At 37.2% G+C, this 25,643-nt stretch overlaps 1 protein-coding gene across 1 annotated transcript in view; it reads right to left on the minus strand.

The window, feature by feature from the left end:
* TAF1A (TATA box binding protein (TBP)-associated factor, RNA polymerase I, A, 48kDa) overlaps positions 1 to 23,711 on the minus strand; it is a 31,391-nt gene extending 7,680 nt beyond the window's left edge. The window contains exons 1-7 of the mRNA XM_012662185.1: positions 23,651 to 23,711; positions 22,343 to 22,468; positions 17,896 to 18,065; positions 14,152 to 14,265; positions 10,944 to 11,142; positions 5,105 to 5,235; positions 4,054 to 4,212 (exon numbers count right to left, since the gene is read on the minus strand). Of these exons, the coding sequence (XP_012517639.1) occupies positions 4,054 to 4,212; positions 5,105 to 5,235; positions 10,944 to 11,142; positions 14,152 to 14,265; positions 17,896 to 18,065; positions 22,343 to 22,463 (894 nt within the window). The 5' untranslated portion in view covers positions 22,464 to 22,468; positions 23,651 to 23,711. The remainder of the gene's footprint in view (positions 1 to 4,053; positions 4,213 to 5,104; positions 5,236 to 10,943; positions 11,143 to 14,151; positions 14,266 to 17,895; positions 18,066 to 22,342; positions 22,469 to 23,650) is intronic.
* Between the last annotated feature and the right edge of the window lie 1,932 nt (positions 23,712 to 25,643).

The raw sequence follows: 25,643 nt of genomic DNA on the forward strand, positions 1-25,643 counted from the left end.
ATACTGTATTTTTCAAAAGGAAAAACAGAATTTCTCTAAGTCTGTCATGTCTTGAATATAAATAAGAAATTACATGTTGAATAAAGATATTTTCTGTAACATTTAAAAAAATCTTTTAAAAACCCATTAATGATTGGCAACCTGAGTAAAGGCACAGTCTTGTAACTATCATTAATATTTTGTCTTACAAATGAATAAAAGGAAATCTTAAGGAGCAAAATAAAAATAGAAACTTTAAAACTATTATGTTTAGTAAAACAAAGCCTGTTGGAAAATTTATAAAATGTAGTTTCCACATCTGAAGGTTTAGAAATGTCAATTTTGATGAACATGTAAGTATAGATCAGAGATAACTGGCCTTTTAAAAGAAGATTGATAGATAAGAACTTTTCTCAGTCATTTTTTGAGACTGAAAAGGACTTTTCCTTTCACCTCTAAAATATCATGATTTAAAACTGACTACAAAGTATGTAAAGAACTCCTACAATTTAACAACAAAAATCAAACAACCCAATTCAAAAAAGAACAAAGGACTTAAATAGACATTTCTTCAAAAAAAGATAAACAGATGGCCAATAAGCACATGAAAAGATGCACAGCATCGCTAGCCATTAGGGAAATGCAAATCGAAACCACAATGAGATAGCACTTGGCACCCATTAGGATAGCTATTCTCAAAAATAAAAGGGACCAGCCTGAGCAAGAGCAAGATCCCGTCTCTACTAAAAAGAGAAAGAAATTAATTGGACAACTAAAAATATATAGAAAAAATTAGCCGGGCATGGTGGCACATGCCTGTAGTCCCAGCTACTCGGGAGGCTGAGGCAGCAGGATTGCTTGAGCCCAGGAGTGTGAGGTTGCTGTGAGCTAGGCTGACGCCACGGCACTCACTCTAGCCCGGGCAACAGAGTGAGACTTTGTTTCAAAAAATAAAAAATAAAAGGGAGAGGGGCGTGGAGGCAGGGCTAGCAAGTGCTGGTGAGGATCAGGAATTGCTGGTGGGAATGTAAAATAGTGTAGCTGCCGTGGAAAACAGTTTAATGGTTCCCCAAAAAGTTAAACACAGCATTACCATATGATCCAACAATTCCACTCCACATATGATCAAAAGAATTGAAAAACAGGGACTCAAATATTTGCACACTAATCTTCACAGTTGCATTATTTATATTAATAGTAGCCAAAACAGTGGACACAACCCAAATGTCTATCAACAGATGAATGGATAAGCAAAATGTCATATGCACATACAACAGAATATTACTCAGCCTTGAAAAGAACGGACATGCTGATGTATGCTACAACATGCATGAACCTTGAAAGCATTATGCTCAGTGAAACCAGGAAGACACAAAATGACAAATGTATGATTCCACTTATAGGATGTACCTAAAATAGTCAAATTCACAGAGATGAAATTAGAGGTTTCCAGGGACTGCGGGGAGAGGGTAGTGAGGAGTTTCTGTTTGGGATAATGAAAAAGCTCTGGGAATAGCGGCGACGGTTAGGGACAAAATTCACAAAGTACACACACTGAAAACTACAAAACATTTCAGAGAGAAATTAAAGCCCTAAATGAATGGAGTCACATACCATGTTCACACTTTGGAAACCTCAATATTGTGTAGATGTCAATTCTCTCAGAACTGAGCTAGAGACTCAAAATCTCAGTAAGATTTTTTTTGTTGATTTTAAAATGTATATGGAAAGTCATAGGACCTAGAAAAGCCAAAAACAATTTTGAAAAAGAACAAATTTGTATGATTTTCATGATATGATTCTAAGACTTGCTATAAAGCTACACTAATGACACAATGGACTCCATATACAGCCAACTGATTTTCAACAAAGTTACCGATGTAATTCAATGAGGAAAGGACAGTTTTCAACAAATAGTGCTGGAACAATCATATGGAAAAAAATAAACCTTTATGCTTACCTCGCAGCACACACACACAAAAAAAATAGCTAAAAATCTATCATAGATCTAAACATAAAACTATATAGCATATCTAGAAAAAAAATCAGAAGAAGGCTGGGTGTGGTGGCTCATGCCTGTAATCCCAGCACTTTGGGAGGCTGAGACAGGAAGAGTGCTTGAGGCCAGGAGTTCAAGATCAGCCTGGACAACAACCCTATCCCTACAAAAAACAAGAAAAATTAGTCAAGAGTGGTGGCGGGCACTTGTAGCTGCAGTCCTAGCTGCTTGGGAGGCTGAGGCAGGAGGACTGCTTGAGCCTAGGAGTTCAAGGCTGCAGTGAGCTATGATCACACCACTCACTGCACTCCAGTCTGGGCAACAGAGTGAGACTCTGTCTCAAAAAAAAAAAAACAAAAAACCATAGAAGAGAATCTTTATTATCTTGGAACAGGCAAAGATTTCTTACACAAAAAGCACAACCATAAAAGAAAAAAATGTATAAATTGAACTTCATTAAAATTGTAAGTATCTGCTCTTTGAAAGACACTGTTAAAAAAACAAAAAGGCAAGGCACATTCTGACAGAAAATATTCACAATCCATATACCTAACAAAGGACTTGTATCCAGATTACATAAAAACTTCCAAATCAGTAAGAAGAAAAATAACCTGCGCCCCTCAAATACACAAAATATTCAAAAGATACTTGACAAAAGAAGATATAGGACTGGCCAACAGATATATTAAAACATGCTCATCATTAGTCATTAGGGAAATGCAAATTAAGGCCACATGAGATATCACTACACACCCACTAAAATGGCTGTATATAATTCAAAAGAGCTACAATCCCAAGCGTTGGAGAGGATGTAGAGAAACTGAATTTTCGTACAATGATATGACAATGTCAATGGTACAGTCACTTCAGAAAATAGTTGGGCAGTTTATTAAGAAGTTAAACATATACTTTCCTTACTACTCTTAGGTAGCAATTCCACTCTTAGGTAGCTGCCCCAAAAAAATGAAAATACAATGTGTACTCAAAGACTTGCACGTGAATGTTCATAGCTGCATCATTCATAATAGCCAAAAAGTAAAAATAACCCGGATGTCTATCAAGAAGTAAAACGTGGGCCGGACACGGTGGCTCACACCTGTAATCCTAGCACTCTGGGAGGCCGAGATGGGAGGACTGCTTGAGCTCAGGAGCTCGAGGTCAGCCTGAGCAAGAGCGAGACCCCATCTATACTATAAATAGAAAGAAATTAGCCAAACAACTAAAAATAGAAAAAATTAGCCAGGCACGGTGGAGCGTGCCTGTAGTCCCAACTACCCAGGAGGCTGAGGCAGGAGGATCACTTGAGCCCAGGAGTTTGAGGTTGCTGTGAGCTAGTCTGACACCACGGCACTCTAGCCCAGGCAAGAGAGTGAGACTCTTGTCTCGGAAAAAAAAAAAAAAAGAAGTAAAACATATAAAAATGGAATACTCCTCGGCAGTGATAAGAAACAAATTACTGATACAACAGCATGAATGAATCTCAAATACATCATGCTAAGCGAAAGAAGCCAGATTAGAAAGAGTACATACTATAAGATTCCACTTATATGAAATTCTACAAGAGGTAAAATTTAATCTATAGTGACAAAAAGCAGATCAGTGATTACCTCGGATTAGGGGTATGTGGGCAGATTGGCTGCAAAGGGAAATGAGGGACTTTTAAGTCAGGGGATGATAGAAATGTTCTATATCTTGATTATCATGGTGGTTCGTGGATATATGCATTTGTTAAAATGTATACAAGTGTACACTTACGTGTCTTACTGTCTGAAAATTAAATTTCAATAAAATCAATTTTCAAAAATATCAATGCAGAGTTTTCCAACCAGGTGGCAAAGAGTTTCTAAAATACTGACCCTCTCGCCTCAGCCTCACTTGGGCAGGGGAGGGGTGTGGTATAGAGGGTGCCTGCCTGGAGTCTGCAGCTGGAGCCAACTTTCTCTGTTTATCTCAGTTTACTGTACATATATTATAATTTTCTATGCGTGCTATATTAAAGTTGGAAAGCAATGACGTAAAAACATTTTAATGTAGATCCCCACCCCCATTCAAACACTGAAATAAAAATTCTATACCTTAAGCACACTTAGCAGTTTTGCTCTTGGTGTCTTCTTTCTCTTTAGAAAGTCGTATAAGTAGATATGAGCATTTGGATTTGATGGGAACTTTTCATCATATGCATAATTGGTGAGTACCTCTCGGGCTGCATCTTGATCCCCATAGAATTCCAGCATCTATATAAAATAAGTCATGATATCTTCGCTAAATTCTGTAAGATAGCTATACAGACGATCACCTTAACTTTACTGATGGGAAAAAAAAAAAAAATCACAAAACTGACAAACAGTACTGTACAGGGAACAATAAACACTATTTTTTGCTTTCACCAGTGCATGTTACAACATCAGTGGAACACAGACAATCACTTCCAACAAAGGCCTGCATGGTTTCCCATTTTTTCCTTATGATATTTTGTTACTGAAAAATGCAGTAACTTCAACATAAGAACTTTTCTTGTAAGAGTCTCCAAAGCAGGGTACACTAATGACTAGCAATGGGATGCAACTAACCTTGGTGCCCCACACACTTTCAGACACAAAGTAAGTGTATACTAGTTATAGTTCCTTTCGTTCTGTTTCCATCCTAACCCAAGAATTCCCATATTCACTGGGATATGGTTTTGGGGATTATCTTCAGACAACACAATTATCACTTTAGCACTCATTAACTTTCAAAAAGCAAATTATTTTAAAGATTTATTCCTAGTGCCCAGTGCCAAGGCCCTCAGTCCTTTTACAATGACTCTGGGATGACAGAACATTCTTATGAACTTCCTAAAAGCCATTATTCTTCATCCTGTATATTGTAATCTACTTTTTGTCTTCTTTCCTTCTATATCACACAAAATCATAAAAGATGTTCCTGCTTTTAAGCTCAAAAAGAATAAGATAGAAGTAACATTTACGACTATACTGCTATTTAATTTATAGATATTTGACGATGATGGGTTACCCATTGGTGAAAATAAACAGAGTAACATTTACAGTATACTAGTAAAATAAACAGAAATCATTCAAACCAGAAAAAGACATTCCACTAATAAATTTCATAAAAAATTCTACTTACCTCTACGTAACTCTTCACAAAAGGGTCCCAAACTCCAGGAATTTTAATCAATGCACCAAGATTTACAGATGTCTTCCAGCTGCGGTTGACCACACTTCGGGTTGCAGTGCCATATGTGTAATCCTCCTTATCTGCCAAGACAGAAGATTTTTAAAAGTCATTCAGTATTGTGGACTTCTGTTAAATTAGTAATCAAAAAACTACCCACAAGAAGAGGCCAGGTTCTGATAGCTGTAGTGGTGAATTCTAAGAAACATTTAAAGAAAAATACTAATTCTTCATCAATTCTTCCCCCAAAAAAGGACAGAAAGGAACATTTCCAAACTTATTCTATGAAGCCGTATTACCCTGATACCAAAACCTGACAAAGAAAACACAAGAAACTATAGATCAATGTCTCTTACAGATGTGAAAATCTTCAAAAAAAAAAAAAAAAAAATACTAGGAAACTAAGTCCAGGAACATATAAAAAGGATTATATACCATGTCCAAGTGAGATCTACTCCAGGAATGCAAGGTTGGCTTAATATCTGCAAATCAATTAATGCAAATAATAAAGATCTATTGATCTAAACCAAATCAACAGAATAAATGACAAAAAACGCATGATCATCACAACAGATGCAGAAAAAGCATTTTAAAAAATTCAAAACCCTGGTGGAACTGGCTGCATTAAAAAAAAAAAATTCAGCAATCCATCATGATAAAAACACTTGACAATCTAGGAACAGAAGGAACTTCCTAAATCTGATAAAGGGTATCTATGAAAAATCCATGGCTAACATCAAACTCAATGATAAAAGACTGCATGCTTTACCCCTAAAATCAGGAACAAGGCAAGGGTGTCCTCTCTCACTACTTCTTTTAATTATACTGGAGGTTCTAGCCAGGAGAATTAAGCAAGAATGTACCATAAAAGACATCCAGATTGGAAAGGAAGAAGTAAAACTATTTCTATTTGCAGATGACATGATCTTGTACATAGAAAATCCTAAGAATCCACTAAAAACTTATTAGAACTAATAAATGAGTTCATCAAGGTTGCAGACTACAAGATCAATACACAATAATCAGTTTTATATTTATACACTTGCAATGAACTGTCGTGGCCCGTTTCTAGGCACGAGGAATGAACACAGAGACAAAGAGACACACACAAAGAGGGTACAAGACTGCAGTGCCTTCCTCCTGCAGCATCTTTATTTTTAACATAGCCTGTTTGGTAACTGTTCCACCGCAATGTCTTTGTTCCCACGCTGTCCCGACTCAACACGTCCCGTTCCTTGTTGTTTCGTCTCCGGAGAGCAGATGTTTGCATCTGAACTCTCTAGCCCCTCCTGTTTGCAGATCAGGGCGCCCTGGCTCGTTTGCAAGCCCACAGGCATGTTCTGAGAAAAATAACAAGGAACCGTTCCCAGACAAAATGTCCTCTACAACAAACAATTAGAAAATAAAATTAGGAAAACAATGCCATTTGCAAAAGCATCAAAAACACTAAAATACTTAGGTATAAAAGTTATATTGTTGAAACAAACTTAAAAAGACCTAAATAAATGGAAATATAGCCCATGTTCATGGGTTGGAAGACCTACTATTGTTAAATTGATCTACAGATACATGTAAGTCCTGTCAAATCTCAGTTGACCTTTTTGCATAAACTGACGAGCTGATTCTATTAATATAATTCATATGAAGATTTAAAGGACCAAGGAAGAACAAAGAACCTTTAAAAAGAAGAACAAAGTTGGAAGATGTACAGTATACTTCAAAAGTTACTACAAAGCTACAGTAATCACAATGGTAATATAAAATGGTACAGTTGCTTGGAAAACAGTCCAGTGGGTCTTCAAAAGCATAGAGTTGTATGACCCAGCAATTTTATTCTTTATTCTGAGAGAAATAAAAACAAATGTCCATGCAAAAACTTGTACATGAATGTACATAGCAATGTTATTTAAAATAGCCAAAAAGTAGAAACAACTGAATTGTTCATCAATGATGAATGTATACATAAAATGTGGCATATCTATACAATGGAATATTATTCAATAATAAAAAGGAATGAAGTATCATTACATGCTACAACATTAAAAACATTATGCTAAGTGAAAGAAGACATTTACAAAAGACCACATATTGTATGATTCCATTTATATGAAATATCCAGAACAGGCAAACATCCACAGAGAGAAAGTAGATTAGTGGTTGCCTAGGACTGGAGGGATTGGGGAGAAGTGAAAGCATGGAATTTCTTTGTAGGGTGATGAAAGTATTCTAAAGCTGACTTTGATTATGGTTGCACAACTCTGTGGATATACTAAAAACCAATGAATTGGACATTTTAAGTGGTGAATTTATATAGTATGTGAATTATATCTCAATTCTCAATAAAGCTATTAAAAAAAAAACATGAGAGACCACTACACCCAACAAATTGGCTGATGTGAAAACTCTGATCATAACAAATGTTAAGGACAAGATAGACAAAAGAAAACTCTAATCAGATTGCCAGTAGAGTATAAATTAGTAACTTCTTTGGAAAGAGTTTAGCATATTATATGCTAGAGTTGAAAATACACATACTCCATGACAACAATTCTCCCGGAAATGCATGCTCATGTGCACCAGTACAGAAATTTACAGGGCTTAATTTCAAAGCAGCATTACTTATAATAGCTCAAAACCAAAATAACTTAAAGGACCATCAATAATAGAAGGAAAAACATGAATATTATACAATGAAATGTTTTATAATGGTAACAGTGAATAAACTAGAGCTATGTTCAACAATATGTACGTATTTTAAAACCGATGTTGAACAAAATATGCAAGGCACACGAGAATATATATATAGTATGAATCTAAATATAACATTCAGATATAAGCAAAACTAAATTATATTATGGATGTATACATGAGTCGAAAGAGTATGAAGAAAAGCAAGGGGCTGATTACCATAGAAGTCAGTGTAGTGATTTTCTTCAGACAGAATGAGAGGAAGTGTGATCAGGAAGGCATATGTGAAGAACTTTCAGGTTAGGGTGACAATACATTGTGATCCTTAATCTGGGTGGTGGTTACATGGATGTTCACTTTACATTTATCTACTATATCACACATGTGTTTTATATCATTTTTCTGTATATGTTCTATTTCACAATCTTAAAGGTTTATATGGAAAGTTACTCAGTCTTCCAAAAACAATAGCTAACAGAAGCACAACAGAAAGAGGCATTGGTATTCTTTTCCCAATGGATCAAGTAAATATACATCAATATGGGCTTAGAAATGAGGGGATAAGTAGATAGGAAATGATATGCAAAAACATTTTTTAAAGGGAAAAAAAAAAGGCAGATCCCTAAGTACAAACTGGGTGTGAATTTACCATGGGAGGTTCCTGGTCACAAGTGCATCAAACCCAACCAAGGCAGAGGCACAGCAGCAAGGAAAAAATCTGAAGCTGATTCTGAGCACAAGTACATGTTAAGTTCTTACGAGTTTCATTATGTAGAACTAGTCCTAAGTTTTTTTCTCATTAAACAGACATCTGAGGTTAAAGATCATCTAAAGAGCTCTACATATTATCCCATCTTCATCTCTTATTGCTACAGAACTTTGAGTTGAAGAAAAGTACTGATTTATCTATGCATGAGAATGACAGTATAAATGCCCTGTTCCGACTGCTTGAATCATCAAATATTTGCTTGACTTCTAATTACCCATGTGTAAGAAGAAAAGTAAATATTGACTTTAAAACTCACCTAATTAATATCAGTAAGCTTTTTTAAAAAAAAGAAATATTACAACAGAAATCGTGATAAGGCTAACAAAATAGAGGACAAATATGTGACATCAAAAGATTGATTAGTCTAGATGATAAGACACACATAAAATACACATAAAAAAACTTAGAACAATTAAAAAGAGATGAAGAACCAAATGATACAGGCTGAACATATATAGTGTAGCTTATACAGTAGGGTGAAGGTGTACGAATGAGGGGTTGGGGCAGGATCTAAGGTATCTTCAAGCGTAGAGGGCATTCCAGATGAGACTGTACGAAGACCTCACAAGATTATCATGATGAAGATAGCACTTCAGAAGTATCTTGAGAGAAGAGGGAAGGGAATTAAGATTAGTGAACCTACATGCCCAGAGACCAAGGAAACACTACTTATCACATAAGGATAATAAGGAAATACTGCTTACCACACATGAGGTGATAAATACCAGGACTAAGATTTAGATGGAGGATGTGGAAACAGAAAGAGATTAATCCTAGAGAGGCTATGGAGAAAAACTATACAAGGGAAAGAACAGTGCAGAGAATCATACACCTCCAAAGAACACAAATCTAGGCAGAGAAGAGGACACTACCACCACTGAAGGTTAAGAGAAGGGGAACTCAGTTTGAGTACTGAATGTTCAATTTTCAGTATGGTCAGTAAATCAAGAAAATTACCACCTTTGTACAAAAATGAAATGATGTGGCCGCGCACGGTGGCTCATGCCTGTAATCCTAGCATTCTGAGAGGCCAAGGTGGGCGGATTGTTTGAGCTCAGGAGTTTGAGACCAGCCTGAGCAAGAGCGAGACTCCGTCTCTACTAAAAAAATAGAAAGAAATCAGCTGAACAACTAAAAATATGTATATAAAAAAAAAATTAGCTGGGCATGGTGGCGCATGCCTGTAGTCCCAACTACTCGGGAGGCTGAGGCAGAAGGATCGCTTGAGTCCAGGAGTTGGAGGTTGCTGTGAGTGAGGCTGATTCCACGGCACTCTAGCCAGGGCAACAGAGTAAGACTCTGTCTCAAGAAAAAAAAAAAAAAAAGGAAATGATTTTATCTTGCTCTATTCTTTAAACATATTATTCTAAGAAATGACATTATAAAACAAATTAAATTCCATTCTAAACACACAGGAAGAAATGTATACCATATGCAATAATGACTGTTGGAGAAAATCTACAGCCTTTCTTGGAAATTGACTAAGATTCTCTCCTTAACCAAACCCCAGGCAGGCTCCTCTGAGCCCTCTTCTAGACTAGGCCCTGACCTTGACCTATAAAGGCTTGAACAAACACTAACATAGTTTCCAGCAGCTCAAGGTCACATCTCTACAATGACCCTAATCCGCCTTAAAGTGCCTGCCTGAGAAAACTCAAGGCTGCCCAAAGAATTTACTGTTGGTTCCAGCCAACACCTGAAGACAGGACCTTGTCTCTCAATCTCTTGGGAGAGTAGGCACCTAACTTCCATAAGCACCAGTCAGTAAACACAGATGGGTTTCACATGAACCAACCCTCCCTTCTGCTTTTTCAATTTTTCACTTCCCTGACTCTGCTCAAGACCCCCCCGAAGCACTGTCTCTTTAAAAACAAAGTTACCTCTGTGCAAATCAGAATGTAGCTTAGCTCTTTCCTCTACTATCAGTAGTTACTGAATAAAATCTGTTTTCACAGCTCTGACTTATGTCCAGTTGTGTTTATCCTTGACAAAATCAAATCTTAAAAAGCAATGACTTAAATCTAATTTATGACCGAAAAGTTTTTTGATGTATCAGAAAATATTATAAAGGATGATCAAGAATTAAATCAATAAAATGCCTGCTCTCTGTAATATCTGGATGCAGTGGGGAAATTACTAGATTGCTCCTTAAGATCCCTCTGCCCATGCCAGGTACCAGTAGCCTGTAGTTCTAGCTACTTGGAGGCTGAGGTGGGGTGGATGACTTCAACTCAAGAGTTCTAAGTCCAGCCCAGGCAACACAGCAAGATCCTGTCTCTTAAAAAAAAAAAAATCTCCCTCTGCCCTTCAGTCTCACCCACAAGGTTTACTCACCAAGCTTTGACAATTCCTTCTTCTTTGTAGACCAATTATAATACTGCAAAAGCCCTTTATAGGCCTGAACAAGGTTGATTAATACTTCTTGGGAAGATGACTTTTCACCATATCTCCATGTCTCTGCCTGACTCAGATTTCTGTCAGCATCCTCAAGCATTCCATGATGCACAAGGTATAATGCATGTTGTAAGGAAATCTGCAAAAATTATGAGAAAAAGCCCACTGACATTTTAGTCATTAGATAACCATTAGTCAAAATACTGAAGAAATATACTATATATACTGCACTATGACCAGGCAGGATATGAATGACATGACATTGTTCCTGACATCAAAATTTTCAATCATGGTGGCATATGCCCATAGTCCCAGCTACTCAGAAGGCTGAGGCAGGAAGACTGCTTGAGCCCTGGAGTTCGAGGCTGCAGGGAGCTATGATTGCCCACCACTGCACTCCAGCCTGGGCAACTGAGGAAGACCCTGCCTCAAAAAAAAAAAAAAAAAAAAAAATCCAACCAAAACTTTCAATTTAGGAAAGAGGAAAGACACAAGAAGCAATTAACACTATATAAATAAGAGCTAAATTATGTAAATTTGCAAACAGAAGACAATGTGATATAATGGAAAAAAACAGGGGCTTTAAAGACAGTATTCTAGTTCATATGCCACCTAAAAGCTAAATAAACCTGGGTAAATTATTCATCTATTTGTGAATAATTCACAATAATAATTCACAAATTATTTATTTGTGAATCTCATCTGTTATACAGAACAATTATTATTAAACCTTCAGAAGGGTGTTTTGAGGATTAAATGAGAGAGCGTTTGCATATCACCTAATGCCTAGTTTGGCTCATAGCAGACAATCAATAAATTTAACTATTTTTTATATGTTATATAAGCTTAGAGAAAACATGTTAACAAGGGGTGTGAAAGAATGGCTTTAGTTCACATGGAAAGGAAAGTACACTCCTAATACAGGAGAAGCAATAAGAATAATTATACAAAGAACAGCATTACAAGAAGCGATGACATTAAAGAGAATAATGAGAAGTACAATTAATCATATAGAGAGAGACAGATCAGAGTTCAAGGTTGTCATCTCAAATTATTGCAATAATTTCCCCAATGGTCTCTCCATTCCTACAATCCATCCTCTGAGTGGCTACCAAAGAAATCTCATCTTGTTAGTTATTTGTACAAAACCCCTCAATGGCTCTCACTGCCTACAGAATAAAATCCAGGCTCCTTAGGTATGGCACACAGGGCGCTGTCTACTTCCCCTGCCCAGGTAATTTTTAGAGTAACTAAAGCCTCAGATACAGGGCTATCAAACTCTTCATTACCTGTTGCCATGCCGAACTACCCTTTCCCCAGCCTACCTAGTGAACACCCACTTGCTTTTTCAAACTATCTCAACCATCACTTCCTTTCTCATCCTGATTCCCGACCCACTCAGTCCCAGCTCCCAGAGAGCTAAGCATTTTCTCCTTTCTCTTCTAACTGTATGCATATGTACCCACAGCACTTCATTCCCTTTACATGCCTGTCTCCCTCTACTGAAAGAACCATGTCTAGCACATTGCCTGAAAAACAGTCATAGGTGTTTTTTTTTTTTTTTTTTTTTTGAGACAGAGTCTCACTGTGTTGCCCAGGCTAGAGTGTCGTGGCGTCAGCCCAGCTCACAGCAACCTCAAACTCCTGGGCTCAAGTGATCCTCTTGCCTCAGCCTCCTGAGTAGCTGGGACTACAGGCATGTGCCACCATGCCCGGCTAATTTTTTCTATATATTTTTAGTTGTCTGATTAATTTCTTTCTATTTTTAGTAGAGACAGGGTCTCGCTCTTGCTCAGGCTGGTTTCGAACTCCTGAGCTCAAACAATCCGCCCGCCTTGGCCTCCCAGAGAGCTAGGATTACAGGCGTGAGCCACTGCGCCTGGCCCATAGGTGGTTTTAAAAATTATTAACAACAAAAAAAAATGTTTTATTGCCTGTCTGAATTATCGTCCTCCAGCTCTGGAGTGTGAGAAATGAGGCTCCTTTCCAGTTTCTTTACTTCAACTAAGCAAAGTCTATGAGCTAAAAGGGACCTAACCAACAATTTAGTTATAAAACCCCACACTCCCTCCCCAATCAATGGTTATCCAGTTGCTACCTGAAAAAAGAGATGGGGAGTATACTCATAACATCAAGGCAGGCCATTCCTTTTTTCAATTTTGTTCAATTAGAAAGTTCTTCCTTAAGTGGAACCTTAGCTGCCACCATTTAATTTCCACTGACAGTCTACCTGGGAGTTATTGCTTGATGAGTACAAAGTTTCTGTTTCAGGTAATGGAAAAGTTTTGGAAATAGTGGTGATGGTGAAACAATGCTGTGAATATAATTAACACCACTGAATTGTATACTTAAAAATGGTTAAAATAGCATATTTTATACTACGTATATTTTACCACAATAAAAAAATTTGGAAAACAGAAAAAATAAAAAAAAAACTTAAAAAGAGTCAGAGAGTAAACATTTTAGGCTTTGTGGGCCATATGATTTCTGTCACAATCAATCAGCTTGGTCACTATCATGCAAAAGTAGCTATTGACAATATGGAAATGAACAGGTGTGGCAGTGTTCCAATAATACTTTATGGTCACCGAAAAAAATTTAAAGCAAAGCATTTATAAAACTGTATTGAAAAAGTATTCTTTGAGTCAAAAATATATCACAAAGAGGCATAAATAACATTTTGGAAATGTCTCAATCCCTTTGGATAAGATTTTTATTAAAGAATACATGAATTTGGAGAGAAGGTCCCACCTAAACATTAAGAACATTAAAACAAGTTCGTGTATTCAAATTCCCAACTGTTTAGCACTTTCCTTTTTCCAAAAACACCAACTCTAAGCTCCAATGACTTAGATAAACATATTAGAATTTGGTCCATCATCATATGAAGTACAATTGCGGTCTCTGAAGGACTGGCTTCAGCAGTGCAGGAGATGCAAAAAGATGGTATTTTCAGTCAAAGAACATGGTAGGTGACTGGAAACCAAGAAGTAAAATAAATGGTTCTCACAAGTTTCTCTTACTTATCTAGATGCCTTACCCTTTTTCCCATGCTTTTTACATTATTATCTACTTTATTACTGACATACACAATTTAAAAAAAAAAATGAACACTGCAAATGTAAATTTATAAAGCCTACATTCTTACCTTTAAATAATTCATGACACCAATATTTTTCATCCGGTCAGCAAAAGTATTGAAAGTCTCCACGTTGCTTTTGGGATGATAAAACAGAATTTCACTTCCAAGCTTCCAAATAATCTGTTAAAGCAGAAATTACTATCAAAATGTAAAATCCTTCCATTAACCAATTTCTGCCTGACAGTTTTTTTTTTCTGATTACAACATTAATAAACAACCTATAATTCCTTTTCCTAAGACCAATACTGTCAACATCTTACTGTAATTTGCCCAATCATTACAATCTACGTGATAAAATCTTTTCAATCATTTAAATTAATATTAAAATACCAGGTAAGTATAACAGCGCCGTTAGGAAGTTAGTAGCCTAACATTGGCTTCTTCGTTCGGCTCAGTCTCATCTTTATCATCTGCAAAATGAGGGCAACGAACTAGATGTTTCCGAGATCTCGTCAAACTCTAGAACTATTGACTATATTTATTCTCTATTTAGAATGCCAATTTAAGAATTTTCATCAGCTATGGACAAATTTTAATAAAAAAAAAATTTTCCCCTCAGATCATCAAAACTTTGGTGACAGAACTTGGAGCTCTTCTTTTTTCATGGGAGCAAATCTCTATTTCCCTCATCCCAACTTAAAGTAAGTATCAATTTGAAAGTGAATTAAAGTGAACATTAAATCAATTCTTTCTGTAAACAAACATATTGTTGTGGATGTATAGACATACAAAATGCTATCAGTGCTATAATGATATATTATCATTTGGTATAATGATAACACTCCTCTTCCCAATTCAGAGAGATCAAGATTTCATTTGTAGAATAACAAACTGTAGTATTTGGGAGCTTTCGGAAAATTTGGAGATTATCTATTTTAGTTGTTCTTAAACCCAGTTGTATATAAGAACTACCTGGGATACCTGTTACAAATAAATATTCTAAGTATTCAGACTCTGATCCAGCACGGCTGGGGTGGAATACAGGAATCTTTATTTTCATCAAAAGCCCTAGGTGGGCCGGGCGCGGTGGCTCACGCCTGTAATTCTAGCACTCTGGGAGGCTGAGGCGGGCGGATTGTTTGAGCTCAGAAGTTCGAAACCAACCTGAGCAAGAGCGAGACCCCCGTCTCTACTAAAAAAAAATAGAAAGAAATTATCTGGACAACTAAAAATATATAGAAAAAATTAGCCGGGCATGGTGGTGCATGCCTGTAGTCCCAGCTACTCAGAAGGCTGAGGCAGGAGGATTGCTTGAGCCCAGGAGTTTGAGGTTGCTGTGAGCTAGGTTGATGCCCTGGTACTCACTCTAGCCAGGGCAACAGAGTAAGACTCTGTCTCAAAAAAAAAAAAAAAGGCCATAGGTGATTCAAAAAGAGCCAAACAAGTGCTCAAAAACTACTGATCCAATTGCTTCATTTTACAAAACAAAATCTGGACAAAAAGAGTCTATAACTTGTCCAATGTTTTAAAGATGTATGTAACTTCAGTCCATAGACAAATTTTCAATCAATGGTTAAACTTTTTTTTCAGATTTTTTGGGGGGGGCTCTATTAGGTACTAATTGATGTGATGACTACTGTATTAGTAAAAGCTGAGATACTTACATGAAGTTATTTATGGAAAAATTGTCTTTTACTAAACAAATTTAACAGTATATGCAGGCACTATTTTATCCCTGCCCTATGAAACTTTACATTTTATGTGGAGAAGCAGACAATAACCAAGAAAACACAATAATTAAATTGGCAAATGTCATGAGAAAAGAATGGAGCAGGATAAGGAGATTAGGACTGTCAGTCGGAAAGTAGGGGTGGGGGCAGTAATACATTTCCAATTTTAAATAATCAAGGTAGGAATCATTGAAAAGGGGCCTTGAGGAAGGGTAGCCATAGTGATAACTGAAGAAAGATCTTTCCAAGTAAAGGAAATATAGCAAACAGGATGAGGCAGGAGTATGCCTGGCCCATTCAAGTAAGAACAAGGAGGCCAGTGAGGCCAGAGAAGGAAAAACCAGTGCAAGAGTACAGTTAGTGCATCCCTCATCCAAAATGCTTCGGACCAGAAGAGTTTCAGATTTCATTTCTTTTTTTCGGAGGATTTTTAAAAAATATTTGCCTATATATAATGAGATTAGTGATGGGGCCCAAGTCTCAAACAAAATTAATTTGTTTCATATATACCTTTATACATAGCCTGAAGACAATTTTATACAATATTTTTAATAATTTTGTGCGAGACAAAATTTGTGTACACTGAACCATCAAAAACAAAAGTGTCACTATCTCATATTAGCACTCAAAGTTTCAGATTTTTCAGCACTCGTATTTCAGATATTTGGATTAGGGATGCTCAACCTATAATAGGAGAGAAGGTCAGAAAGGTCAAATGGGGAAAGAGAGTAAGCACATCATGTAGTAACTTATCTAGGCAATTATGAGGGCTTTGGCTTGTACTCTGAGTGAAAGAGGAAGCTATTACAGTGCTTTCAGCAGAGGAGTGGTATGATCTGACTTATGTTTTGAACGGCTCACTCTGCATCGTTAGTCATTAGGGAAATGCAAATCATAACCAGGATGAGATCCACAACCACAAGAATAGACACAATTAAAAAGACAGGACAGACATTGGCAAGGATGTGGAAAAACTGGAACTCTCAAATATTGCTGGTGGGAATATAAATGGTGTGGCCACTTTGGAAAACAGTCTGGCAGTTTCTCAAAAGGTTAAACACAGTTACTACATGACCCAGCAATTCCACTCCTAGGTACAGGCCCAAGAAAAATTAAAACAAACATCCATACAAAAACTTGTACACAAAAGTTCACAGAAGCATTATCCATAATAATGAAAAGGTGGAAATAAGCCAAATGTCTAACAACTGATGAATGGATACATAAAATATGCTATACCCATATAATAGAATATTATTTGGCAAAAAAAAAGAATGAAGTACTTATACATGCTGCGACATGGACAAACCTTGAAAACATTATGCCAAGTGAAAAAAGCCATTCACAGAAAGCACATATTATATGATTCCACTTATATGAAATGTTCAGAATAAAAAGTAATAGATTGCCAGGGTCTGGCAGTGGGAGGAGGAATGGGGAAAGACTTCAAGTGCGTACAAGATTTCTGTTTTGTGGGACACAAAAATGTTCTGAATGTAGAGTGTGGTAATCGTTGTACAACTCTGAATATATTTTAAAAAAACATTGAACTGTACAATTTAAATGGGTGAATTGTATGGGGTGTTAATTATGTCTTAATAAAACTAAAAAAAAAAAAAAAAGGATCATACTGGTTGGAGAAAGAGAATGACTCTTTCAAGAAGTTTTATTGAAAGGGAGAGTGAAAAAATGGGCACTGCCTGCAGAGGAAGTGAGGGTCAAGAGATAACTTTAAGACAAAAGAAATAACAAAATCTTCACAGGATGATGGGTTGGGAAACATCTCATAAAGGGGGGAAAATAATGACACAGGGGAAAAAGGAAGAATTATTGGCATGAATGAATGAATATTGGGGAATCTGAGAATTCAGAGGTCAAACTATTTTTAGTCTCCTTTAAAATAATCATAGGTAAAAAGAAGTGTGCAAAAAATGTCCCAATACAAACTTTCCGTCCCAAATGACTTTTAGTAGCTTTTAGCAAAATCAATTTGAGATCGTGCAAAAGCCACTGTGGGTGGAACAGGAGGCAGTAATTCCTGGGACTCTATCATTTCTTCAGCGGACTCCTATCTGTTCACCTCAGGTGCAGCATGCCTTTTGTAGCCATCCGAATCCTCCAAGGTCTGCAAATAACTGTGCATGTATTCTGCAGCTCGCTGCCACTGGTGCTTCAGCAGAGCTTCCTGGATAAAATTTAAACAAGCACTTGTTGTCTGAGCAAAATCCTTCTTCTTTTTCCCTCCAATCACTATAAAAATGAAGGAGAAGAGTCTTTATCCACAGTGACTCCAATGCAACTATTCAAAAGCCTTCCCTTCCAATACGCAGAAATTTTAACAACTAAACAGTAGGTATTATTTGACCCAGCCTATCCCCAACATCTAAGCCAGCTTCACTTAAAACAAACCATTCCACACTACAGTAACTATTTTTAGCAAATTAAAAAAATATCTACTTTGATGTTATTGGGCTCCTAGAGTCACCAGATCCTTCAAATCTGATTCAGTCATCCTTTCATCCTTGCACTAAACAAATTTAGGGAGAATCTCTCAAAAAGGCCCCCAAAAGCACAGTGCCAGGTATTTAGAATGGGTGAAAATCACCAGGGTCTTCCTAGGCAAGCATGGTCTTTATTACCTATCAATGTTCTGAAAACTCCAAGTGGGCTTTTATTTTTTAAGGACTAAGTTCCTAATAACTCAATATTAAATATAAATAGATTAAAATAATTATAGACATTAGTATTTATATCTCTAAAGCATTAAGAATATTTGGGCTTAGTGACAGCCCCACTACATGAGTGACTAGTTGCACTGCTACCTCCTCTTCCCTCCCCACACAACTACCAGACCCTTCTAGGCCAGGTGGGTACCCTACCCCTGCAAGTACACCAAGACCAATAGGTACTCTGCAAAGATACTTTTAAAACAATCAACTTGCAGATCTTATATACTCTTTCCTAAAATTAATCTCCTAGAGAGTTGTGCCTATAGTCAAGGCTTCACAATCAAAATTATTACATATTATCTGAAGGTGAAAATATAGGTGTTGAAAAAGTAAACGACTCTTAAGCTTTCCTTTTGCAAGTTAGGTGATTCCTAGTTCTTTGCTTATAATAATTGCAGAACAACATAATAATCTTTTATAATAGATCATTATGTAATTTTTCATGAATAATTTAGAAAAAGTTCAAGGACCCAACACATGGCTATAACTAAACTCCATTCACTGCCATCTTACTTATGTGACTGAGGTTTTTCAGAATTTTTACCAGTTAAAACAAAATATAACAGAATCAATGCTAAATCTTTTCTCATTCTAGAAATGCATAATAGTCACCCATAAATATATAAAGTAATTGGGAAAAAGTGATAGATTTAACCTTACCTATTTTACTGAGACGAAAAACAAATTTATTTTTAATACTTCAAATTTAATAACACTTTTAAAATTTATTGATTGACAGGGTCTCACTCTGTCACCCAGGCTTGAGTGCAGTGGCATGATCATAGCTCACTGCAGCCTTGAACTTCCAGGCTCAAGTGATCCTCTTGCCTCAGCTTCCTGAGTAGCTGGGACTACAAGTGCATACAATCATGCCTGGCTAATTTTTCTACTTTTTGTAGACGGGGTCTCCATATGTTGCCCAGGCTGGTCATAAACACCAGGCCTCAAGCAATCCCCCCCGCCTTGGCCTCCCAAAGTGCTAGGATTACAGGCGTAAGCCACGACTCCCAGCCCATGTTATTTTGATTAGCTGCATACAATTATTAATTATAATGATGTCACAACCCAGAAAAAATTTTAATTCTTAAAAACTTATAGGATATTAACAAAAATAAGCCTAAATGTAGATACATATTTTTATTGCAAGAAGTACAACAGAAAAAGGAACAATATAAAATTTCCATCTATTAAAAGCTTTTTCATAAATTTTTAAAAATGGATAATGAAAGGTATTACATCCCTGTGCTATCCCTGTGCTAGTTAGATTCCATCAGACATATTTTTAAAGTAATACAATAATTTCATTTAAAAATGCTAACGTGCTGGAAATTATATCTCTTGCAACTATTAAACTTACAATAAAATTTTAGATGGTACCTTAAAACTGTACAAGGCAGCACACAATTTTTCAAAAACATCCTAGGGGATATGTAAGTGAAAACGCTTGAAGACTCGTGATCTCAGACTTTTTAAAAATACATACAAATCGCCTGGAGACCTTGGCTCTTGCTACTCAATGTGGTCCTGGAACTAGCAGCATTAGTATCACCTGGCCGTGCTTATTAGCCATGCAGAATACTATGCCCCACCCAGCTCTCTAAACCACAAGCTGCTCAGGATCAGTGGCAATACAAGGCAGCCAGCCTAAAAACTGACAAAACACTTCATCTTAAAATGTCCTTTATTTACCTAAAGAAGGATTGTTCTCAGACTAAGTTCCCTTCTATCACCCAAGCTTTCACAGCTCAGACTGGAAATTGACTTTAGACAACTATACCTAAATCCTTGGAAAACACCCCCGTCTTCCAACTTAGCCTAGTCACCTCAGGAAAATCTCTCCTTTCATTTCATTCTTTAGCAAACAAAGATAATCTTACTTGATCCCAAGTAAGAATAAATCCCAATAGATACCAACTTTAAGAACAAACATTTTCAAGGAAAATAAATTTTTACATGGAATGAGAGGTACAATAAAGAGCCAGTGTCATCAACCTAACTGCTAATGCCACTGAAAGAATCTGGAGACTTGTCAATCTGTCAACAAATATTTTCTGAGCACTATACTGTGTGCCAAGGACTACCCTAGGTGCTCAGCGTACAGCTTTAATTCAGACTGGCTTCATCTTCGAAGTTCTTATTCTAAGCGGCATAGCAGGCATGCCCTTCAAAATGTCAAAAGATATCTACCAGCAAAAAAGAATTAATACAGTAATTGTTAGGCTAATTTGTTTTTCTATTATGGTTAATTGCCAATACCATGTCAATATTACTTGCAAGTATTTTCTCATTGTAGACAAAAAGTATTTGGGATTTAAAGGCTATCTGTAACATATGAAACATTTCTAAGCATATAAATTCTGGTCTTAAACCTATCTGCTTGCAGAGTGACTCAAGCTCTCTATAGAACATTGGTGACGGAAACACGCCCAGGTATGCTTTAACTAGCAGCAAATTTAGATTACTAGTAAGTTCCCTACAAGTGGTGAGGTAGTACTACCTCTGAAGTACCATACATTCAAATCTGCCTTAAGCCATGTGCATTAATCTAGCAAAAATAAAACGAAGAGAGGAAAGAACTATTATTGTTCAACACCTGCTATGCACATATATTATCTCAATTTTAAATTATATCTCAGTGGTTAAAAGTGTAGGTTTTGAGATCAGATAGACCTGGATTTGACTCCTGATACTACCACTTAAGAGTTTAACTTTTTTCAGATTCAGTTTCTTCATATCTAAAATGCCTAGCACATAGATTTACTGAGGATTAATTTACTGAGATCATTAAATGAGATAATATTTAGATTAAAACCAAAAAATGGAAGTTAAATTCTAGGAACTAAGGAATCTCTATCAAGGAGAAAGAAGGCTGGGCTAAGAAAGACCTATCTGAGGGCAATAAAAGTGCTCATTCATGAAATGATGTCTTTTGCAGCAACGCGGATGGTACTGGACAACACCACCCTAAGTGAATTATCTCAGGAATGGAAAAACAAATACCACATGTCCTCATTTATAAGTGGGAGCTAAAGGATGGGTATATATGCTCATACAAAGTGCTATAATGGACACTGGAAACTAAGAAGGGTGGAGAGGAGGGAGGAGGGATCAAAAATTACCTATCAGGTACAATGTACAACATTCAGGGGACAGGTACACTAAAAGCCCTGACTTCACCATTATATGATCTATCTATGTAACAAAAATCACATGTACCCTCTAAATCTATTGAAATAATAAAAAAGAAAAGTGCTGGACTAAATATACTCCCAGGACTATATTACCCAACATGCCATCATACAGATAACTGCTTTTTAAATATGTTCTTATAGGGAATTTATTCCATAGAAAAACTTGCTTGTATTTACATTAGATAAACACGGTGGAAAAATACTTTTTTAAGAAACCTATTACACGATCAATTTTATTAGGAATAATTTCAATGCAATTCACCAGAAACTTCTTGAACACTTCCTAGTTATATGCTCAATGGCAGAGATCATATTTTCCTCATCTGCGAATCCTCAATATTTAGCTAATGCCAGAGATAAAAGAGCTAAGTATTGCTGGACAAAAAATCTGTATCTACCATAATACAGACTATCTATTATTAATTCCGAGGCAAATGATTCTTAAAGAAAAAAGAACCAATTTCTTATGATTACTTTTTTGCTTAAGCCTAAAAAAACCTCACATATTCCTATAGTGAAAATTAAACCAGCTTGGTTATTCACTTTGTAACCATATAGAATCTCACCACCTCCTTGTATTAAAGTGGTTCTATATTATTTTACTTACCCACAGTTTCTACATAACTTTGAAGCCAAGGAAAATGCATTCCTGTACCAGAGAGCACGGACATTTTCACCTGGTCATCCTTTGTCACAGGCCTTGCCAATTCTTCACTGAAATCACTCATACCTACTACAAACAGAAAATACCAGTTACTTTCTGTACATCTTAACCTACAGGCTTTTGAGTTGTAAACAGCCATCTTTTAATCTGATAAATACCATTTGATCAGCAAAATTCATTACACCTGGTAGCTCCTTTAAAGTGAAAAATGATTTTAAGTCAGCAGCAGCCAAAATAAATGATCCATTAAAAAAAAAGACTGACTCATTACTATGTTTCAAGTGCATAAAAAGATAAATAAGATATTGCCCTCTAAAAAAAAAATTAAAACCTCACATCTAGAGGAAGAAACAGCAAAATGCACAACAGCAAAATAATATGACAAGTACAATACAAATAGGACGAACAGCTAATATTTATTGGGCCCTTACTATGTACCAGGCATAAACATGATATAATTTAATCCCCAAGGCAATCCTGCGGTGGGTACTATTATTTTCTTCCATGTTAACGTTGAAAAAACTGAGGGGCTTAGTGAAATTATGTAACCTGCCTAACGTCATAGAAAAGCTGAGGACAACATTCTAGGAAACAGATCACCAAACTACTTGGCGTGACTTGAATTCGAGTGTGGAGGAGGTGGAACGAAAGCAGTTAGACCTGACGGTGGAAAACGAATCTAGAAAGATAGCTATTAACGCCAAGCTGGATTTGGACTTAATCCTCAAAATGCTCGGGGTCCTTCTCCCTCATTTCCCATATAAAATCGAATATTCGTGCTGCTAATAAAACCTCCCAAAATTTCTCCAATTTTTCTTCTTCTCTGCAATCCTACAGCACTACCCTAGGTTCAGGACATCTTTAAACTCTGTCCAGATTACTGCACTAGCTCTCTAAATAGCTACCGTGCCTCAGATTTTGTTTCTCCATATTAGAGACACTGCAAGCCTTTTAAAATCCAATTTTGTGGTTAGAAGCATGAACTTGAAATCACACTTGAATTTGAACCCGACCCACCACCATGTAGTTTGAGGGGTAGTTACGCACATCCTCCTTTTCCCTCAAAGACCCAAATTAGCGTCAGGCAGTTACCATGGTAACCAAAGCTTCTCCACACCCTCCCGCTCGGTCTCAGGATCCAACGTTTCAGGGCATGAGGAGAAAATACCAGAAGCAGAACACAGATGAATCCTAGCACACTTTCCTGTTCCACTGAACGCAGGAACCAAGGACGATACCCGCGGCACTTACCTGCCTAAAGCCAGAGCTCCCCGGTAAAGCTAAGTTCAGTTTTCTGACTCCGGAACACGTGAATACACCCTCACCGGAAGCAGAGTTAGAGAGCGCTTTGTGTGAGCATGCGCAAAACCCGCCTTCCGTGCTCCGGCAGTGCGCAGACGCAACCCCACCTCTAACTCCTCCTTCGACGGTGGGGTTGTTGTTGGCCTCGCCTCGACCCCGGAAGTGATTCCGGAAGTGACCCAGGAAGTGAAAGTAGACTGCCTCTCTCCCATTGGTTTGGTCCGGGTGTTACAGTTTAGTTTGTGGGATACTTCCATTGCAAATGGAAATTGGGGCAAGGGGTTGGCGGCTGGACCAAGGGAGCAGTCAAAAGAACAGGCACCGTACCCGAGAAAGTAACTGTACAATGGGCACTGGGTTTCTGCTAGGCTCACAGGCGCACTGCGCGAGCGGAGGCGTGGCTGATAGCTCTGGCAAAATAAATCCGTGCATAGCCTTTTAATTGCTTCCTTGAAAGTTCTTTTCTCCTTTATTACAGTGTTAGCTTTGGATTTCATTGACTCAACTGCCTTCTCCACAATTTGGGCAAGAATCTCTTTTTCCTTCTCAGCGAAGTTTGCTGTATTTACCTGTCTGGGGTCAACTCTCATGAGGAACATTGACAAACATGAAAAAGAAGTCGAACGTAAGATGGGTAAAATCATGTGAAATGAATGACAGTTGAGGGGTTCTAGGGAAGATGACTCTCGAAAAGGGTCAGAGACCCTTCACCTTTCTGATTATGAAGTTCACCTGTGCTTTGCTCTCGGAGATTACAATCATGTTCTGCCTGTTCATCAATGCCTGGAAACAATTACTTTAAGTAGTTTTTCAGTTTTAGACTCTTTTGTGATAGGAAGGTAAGTCCAGTAGCAGTAAACTCTGTCATGGCTCAAAGTAGAAGTACTAAATTCCTTGTATCTTTGTCCATCAATCGTGATGGAGAGCCAGCCGGTCGTGGTGGCTCAAGCCTGTAATCCCAGCACTCTGGGAGGCCTACGAGGGAGGATTGCTTAAGGCCAGAAGTTTGAGACCAGCCTGAGCAAGAGGAGACCCCATCTCTACAAAAAGTAGAAAAGTTGGGCATGGTGGTGCGTGCCTGTAGTCCCAGGTACTCAGGAGGCTTAGGCAGGAGGTTTGCTTGAGCCAGGAGGTTTGCTTGAGCCAGGAGGTTTGCTTGAGCCAGGAGTTTGAGGTTGCACTGCGCTATCATAATGCCACTGCACCCTAGCCTGGGCAACAGAGTGAGACCCTGTCTCAAAAAACAAAAACAACAAAAAACAAACAAAAATAGTGATGGAGACACTCACTGAACAGGCCAAATTACATAGAAACTCTGTAATGTGTCACAGATTCAACAACAAATTCATTTTCCATAGAACCCAAAGTCAACTGAAGGAGTAAATCTCAAAATGGATTTCTGAAAAATAAACTGGCCAAAATTTGTAAATAGTCAGACTTAACTGATTGTATGTCTTACCAATAGCTTCATGAGCATGAAATCTACAATAACTAGAAAAATTAAAGTTAATGGATGGACTCAAAACTTTCCACTACAATCCTACTGAAAGCCTCTTGTGATACTTTATTAAATGATAGTTCTGAAATTATTACAAAATACTAATGAACATAAGTATTCCATTCCAAGATTACATTCTTTCCCGCTATTTTGGAAACCTGTGTTATTATCTTTGGCCCAAAGATTAGATCCACCTTAAAATACCCTAAAAAATACATTTTTTTAAACCTAGTAATAGTGAACTTCATCAGCTTTTTCACCTCATGACACCATGCCAAGATTTATAGTCGTAAATGCACACCTTCTACAGGAAGGAGATACTGGTCCTGACAATTAACAACACCATGATCCCATTTTGTACAACCTAGTCTAGCCATAAAAAGAGAAAAAATGTGCATGTATTCTGCTGACCTTTAATTTACAGTCTACCTCAGAGGTCAGCAA

Source organism: Propithecus coquereli, unplaced genomic scaffold, assembly GCF_000956105.1.
Source record: "Propithecus coquereli isolate 6110/MARCELLA unplaced genomic scaffold, Pcoq_1.0 Scaffold756, whole genome shotgun sequence".
NCBI lineage: Eukaryota > Metazoa > Chordata > Mammalia > Primates > Indriidae > Propithecus > Propithecus coquereli.